Below are 5,794 nucleotides of genomic sequence, written 5' to 3'. Positions count from 1 at the left end.
GAATTTTGAATTCAATGATAAATGGAATTCAATTTGAATTTTAGATTCAAATTTCGAATGAGTTTCAAAATGGCTATTTAATGAAGAATATTAAATACTCATTAAGGATCATTAATGAGGCTCATTAATGGTGTTAATGAGCATTAAGTATTTTCATTAGATGAAAATACTTAAGTCATTTTTTACTCTTATTTTCATGAATCGATCATTATCATTCCTCCTTGCTTCTTCTTCTCTCCCTCTCCTCCTCCTTGGCTGAACACCTTTAGAGTGCTAGCACTCTCTAAGTGTTTTCTCCATCTCTATTGTTCGTGTGGATACGTATAGAGGTGTGTCCACTTGAACACACTCGAGATCCGACAACTTTTGGATGAGCGGGATTCGCGAAGGGCTTCGCTACAAGGGTAATCTCTTAACCATGTAGATCTAATATAGATCTAGGATAGAAAAACATGAACACAAAATTTTTGTTCTTTTAATCTTTGCACGGATCCGGTGGCATGGGATTTCGAGGTTTCCGCAATGCAAAAAGTGATTTTTGCGGCTCGAAAATCCGAACACGTAGCGTGAGAGTAAGCTTTAGATGTTCCGAGAACGTACTCTGCCAACGGAGAGGACCCCCCCCTTTCTATACGACCTCTCATAACTTCCGTAATCATAAAGTGGTAAAATGTGTCAGAGGTTGTTAGATAAAGGAGAGTGTACATCCTAGATAATATGTAATAATTGTCCGATAAATCTTCCATTTATCTACATGTATACTTCTATTATCGTTATAGCTTATGTCGTTACTGAGATTGTTAAAGCAATATACTGTTATAAGTAGTCTGCTGATGAGAGACATGATGATCCCTGAATAAAGTTCCAGAAGAATATTCTCTGACATATAGTTGTTATTCTGATAGGTTGTTAGGATTCTCTGCTCATGTTGTCGGTCGGGTATATCCCGACCGGCCTATAAGGTAGGACGTCTTTATGCATATCCTCGTATTAAGCTACTTTGTCATGGATTGAAGACTATTTGGAAATATGTTAGGGAATAATAATATTATGCACTAGGTGTACTGAAAATACATATGGGAAGCAATATGAAGTTAAGTACTGCAGGTCCAGTTGGCTTTTTGTCCGACTGGGCGTATAATGGGTCACCCAGAGAAATAAACTGTATTCTAAGAGATTCGGTTAGTATTTTAATTCGAGGTACCTTAGGCCCGGTCAGCCTTTTGTCCGGATGGGCTTATAACAACTTGTAGTTAAGATGAACTTGGAAACATGACCGGATATATAAAGAAAGCTATCTTACATTTATACATATAAGGGATGGGTATGGAGCCATATAAATCCGTCCGAGTTTATTATTGAAATGATACACATGCATATCATCATGTGAAAACTCCTAGGGTTGACCGATAATTGAGTTGATTGGGCGCGTATAAAGAGGCTCGTACAGAGTATGGAGTGTGAGGTGGATTAGACATTCCGACCGCCCTAAGGCCGGCCATTTTTAAACCCGATCGATCTTCTCCTGGACGACTTGTAATCCTATCAGATTAGGAACGACAGCCTTAGCACTGGAAGACCACCCGAGCCGCATAGAGATACTCTTCTTTATTTTGATTTTGGTCATCATATTATCTTAACTTCAATCATTATATCACTTCGTCATGTGACCTTGACTCCGACTGTTTAAGTTAGGAAGACTTGACCCATCTGATGATGGCATCAGTATTCTCTTCGGACCGTTTCGTAGACCACGCAGGAAAAATAGTTGCTTGCGCGAGGAGAATCAAGTCGACTAATCAACGACGATACACATCCCTTTCTTCGTCAGAAGCTGCTCGTGACATAAGACCATACGTAAGCTCTACTCTTCCCTAGCCCCAAGCTGGATCCCTATAAATATATCTGAATCTCTCGCGTATCAAATTAGTCAAGAACTGCGATACCCAACATTCCTGGAGCAAATTCTCCGGCATTTCTACTCCTCTGCGAACGAGCTTGCTGTGCAGCCAGTTGGAGCAATGGCGAGGAAAGGCTTCTGGCGTGTCTTGCCGCGTAAGTACTTCAGCCACCACCGTCGTGTAGATGATTCTTCATCTTCGTCTTCGTCATCAGAGGAAGCGTCGAAACTGGTGGAGAAGGTGGCGCGAGCGGAGGTGATAATGGTCAAATGGGATCCGGATTCTTCCGCCTATGCCAATGTCACCTCCCTCTTCCACGAGGACCGCCTCGAGGCGTGATGCTTTTTGACACGAGTCTGCGACTTGAAGCGAGGCATGCTTGATTTCGTCGCGGCAACCGCGGAGCCGTCCCGCCTCTCCCACCCCTGCCTCGTCCGTCCGCAGACCCTGATGCAAGTCGTGATGCGTCGGCTCGAGAAAGAATTCTACCAGATGCTCGCCGCAAACAGCGACCTCCTGGATCCGGAATCCCAATTCGTCCGCTCCTCCCGTTCCAGCTTCTCTGACGACCAGGTGTCCGACCTCTGGGATGAAAGTGCCTCGCCTGATCAGACCGACGCGCTCGTGGCCAGGGAGTCGATCATCAAGATTGAACGCACTACTGCGGTCGTCATGACCGACCTCCGGGCCATCGCAGATACCATGGTATTTGCAGGGTATGGCTTCGAGTGCGTGAGAATCTACCGGACCCTCCGCAAGTCCGTCGTGGACGAGGAGCTTTATCGGCACGGTTTCGACAGGTCTCTCAGCTCGCCCCAAATCAAGAAGATGGACTGGGCTGTGCTCGAACTAAAAATTCGATCATGGCTCGGCGCTTGCCGTGTCGCGGTGCGTACTCTGTTTCATCGCGAGCGTGTTCTCATCGACCACGTCTTCTCCAACTCAAACATTGCCCGAGAGGTCGTCTTCTCCAGCGTCGCCGGCAATGCCGCCCTTCAGTTCTTTGCATTTCCGGAGTGGGCGACCAAATCAAAATGGTCGCCTGAGAAGTTCTTCCGGCTCCTGGACATGCACGACGCCATTGGTGAAGTTTGGCCGGAGGTCGAACTCGTCTTCTCCTTTGAGTCCACCTCTTCTGTGCGAACACAGGCCCTCGCTTCGTTCGCTAAGCTCACCGATGCGGCGCGATGTACCTTCACCAATTTTGACTCAACTATACTGATGTGGATATGGTTTAGGGTAGGGGAGTAATTAGTGGAAAAGGGAGCAGCAATTTGGTAAGAGTATAGGGTAGGGTTTTAAGAAGGGACACTGTAGCATGCGAAAATTGAAGAGGGGGGGGGGACCTTTTCCACCGCCGTCAGAAAACTTGGCCAGCGTTCTCTTACCCACACTCCTCGTCGGAGTCGACGCCAGCTGCCAACCCTTCTCCTCTCCTTCACCTCCTTGCGACACCGCCAACTTGTCTTCCCCGGGCTCAACTCCTTGCCGGCGCCGGCTGCCGTCCTACTCCTCTCTTCTTCTTTTTCCCCTCGTGATGTCACCGCCGGAGAGACCGGCCCCTTCTTCTTTCTTCTCCTCGCGACGTTGGCCACAGCATCGCCTCCTTCCGCTTCCTTCTTCTCCACGCTAGCTGCCGAGGCTGCCTCTCCCCCTCTCCATGTCGCGCCCGAGGTTGTCACGGCTCAGGCACAGAGGCTGCCTTGGAGAGTTTCCGTTGTATCCCCTCCCCAGTGCTGACACCTCCTCTGCTCCCGGCCTACACGTGCTGCCCCTCTCTCACGCTCGCCTCACAGCCATTGAGCCTCCCTCTTTCTCCCTTTCCAGCCGTCGTCGCGACAATGAGTTATCGGGTTAGCAATTCCCGTTACAGGCGGACCATTGTTGGCACAATGTTGACGTGGCAGCCGTCTCTACCATCTGCAGCTCCCGGTGGTGGCTGCCGCCCAGCGGCAACTATGGCAGCAAGCCCTGTTGACGCTGATATGGTCATACTCCGATACATGCCGTCATTATTCCAGCCTTCGCGCAATCTGGCTTGTGCATTGCGTTCCAACTTATGCGATGATCCTGCCCATGTTTTGTGTTCCGACCTTCGAGCCGCGGTTGTATTTCAGACGATGTACTCTGTATGTCTAGCATTCTTCTTGTTGTTATTTCCCGGCCTGCGTGCCGAGATCCTATTTCGGCCTGCGCGTCGATGTCCTATCCCGATCTCGTGTCCCGGCCTGCATGTTGATTTCGTGTCCCAACCTACGTGTCGATTCGTGTCCCGGATTGCGTACCGATCTCGTGTCCCGGCCTGCGTGCCGATTTCGTGTCTTGGGTTACGTGTTGATTTCGTGTCCCAGCCTGCGTGCCGATCTCGTGTCCCGACCTGCGTGCCAATCTTGTGTCCCAGTCCGCGTATCGTCTTTCGGATCTAGGCCGCATTCGGCTCCGTGCCGCCAGACCCAGCTCCACATCCGACTCCCTTGTGCCTGCTCTTTCAGGTCACGACAACTCGAGCAGCATCCCATCCGAGGGCGCCCCCCTAGGCCAGGGTATGTTACCGCACTCACTCTCTATTTATTTTATTATTCCAGTATTAATTTGTTACTTATATATCCGTTGGATCTGCCTCGAGCCTCGGGGTACCAGGGATCGGGGGGGGGGGGGGGGGGGTTGGATCGCTGGCTGCAGGTAGCGTTGACCAGGAGACTTTTGAAGACTTGATCTGTTGGTTGGTCCTAGGAAGATCGTACCGGTTCCACTATACAAATATTTTGTACAAGTGTCGAACTTTTCCTAAACAACCTATTGTGTTCTTTAAAAATTAAATTAAGAATTGCAAACGGAACTTAACATTATTGATTCCAAATTTAACTTATCTATTCTTAATGGTTTAGATTTGGATCGCAAACGATGCTTAACATTATTGATCCAAATCCACCTATGTTATAAATTCAATTAAATATTAATTTCTAAAATTGGCTTCCAGGTTAAACATGGCGAGACACTAGGCCTTCTTGGATATGGAAGCAACTACCATTTCTTAGATAAAACCTTTTAATGAAAGCTAATATTTGATTTCCTTATATAACTGTAGGTTTAACCAAAAAGGATAATTGAATCACAAATTCTAAAAATAAAAATAAACACAAACTCGAATTACCAATTCAAAAAACTAGAATCTAATGCCTCTTGTGTTTGGAATTCTTAAAGAAAATAACTAACCTGATGCGGAAGAAAATTACTAGTTATACCTCTTCTTTGTAAGCTAATAACCTCGAGATCTTCTGTCATATTCCTCGCCTTGCCTTGGACGTCGTGTGGGTGACGATCCTCCAAGATGAACACCACCCAAGAGCCTTCTTCCTCCTTCTCTAGAATTCGATCATCACCACCACCAAGGAACCAAAGAGAGCAAGGGGAAAGGGAAGGAAGAGAGGGCCGACCACAAGAGGGAGCTTTAACAAGAGAATAAGAATTGTTATCTCATGAGTCCTCCTTTCCCCTTCTTTTATATTACTTGCCCAAGGCAAATAAGGAAAGACTTTTACAAAAAATTAAAATCTTCCTCTTGTTTTTTTTTCCCCTTTTTATTTTTCCTTTTCTTCCCTCTTGATTGATTCAATCATCAATCATGGATTGATTGGCCAGCCCCTTGCTTGGGCACCGAGCAAGGGTGGCCGGCCACATCATCAAGGAGAAAAATAATTTTTATAAAATTTAATAAAAGAAAAATCCTCTTATAAAATTTTACAAGCTCTCTTTCCCATTGTGGATGTTAAAAAAGGAAAGTTTTAAAAATTAAAACCATATTTTAAAATTTAAAATTTCTCTTCTAAAATTTCCTTTTTTAAACATGGTTACAAAATTAAAAAGATTCGAATTTAAAACTTCTCTTCCTT

At 46.2% G+C, this 5,794-nt stretch overlaps 1 protein-coding gene across 1 annotated transcript; it reads left to right on the top strand.

Annotated features, from left to right (window-relative positions):
- The first annotated feature begins 2,276 nt into the window (after positions 1 to 2,276).
- On the top strand, positions 2,277 to 3,152 carry LOC122050403 (exocyst complex component EXO70H1-like). Its single transcript, XM_042611307.1, has one exon. It carries the CDS (start codon positions 2,277 to 2,279, stop codon positions 3,150 to 3,152), a length of 876 nt encoding a protein of 291 aa, XP_042467241.1.
- Positions 3,153 to 5,794: the final 2,642 nt, after the last annotated feature.

Source organism: Zingiber officinale, chromosome 3A, assembly GCF_018446385.1.
Source record: "Zingiber officinale cultivar Zhangliang chromosome 3A, Zo_v1.1, whole genome shotgun sequence".
In the NCBI taxonomy this organism is placed as follows: domain Eukaryota; kingdom Viridiplantae; phylum Streptophyta; class Magnoliopsida; order Zingiberales; family Zingiberaceae; genus Zingiber; species Zingiber officinale.
Note: the sequence above shows the minus strand (reverse complement) of the source record. Positions and strands in the feature narration are given on the sequence as shown.

Bases quoted from the DNA above. Each gene is read 5' to 3' on its own strand.
- LOC122050403 (XM_042611307.1), top strand. From the start codon at position 2,277: ATGCTTGATTTCGTCGCGGCAACCGCGGAGCCGTCCCGCCTCTCCCAC.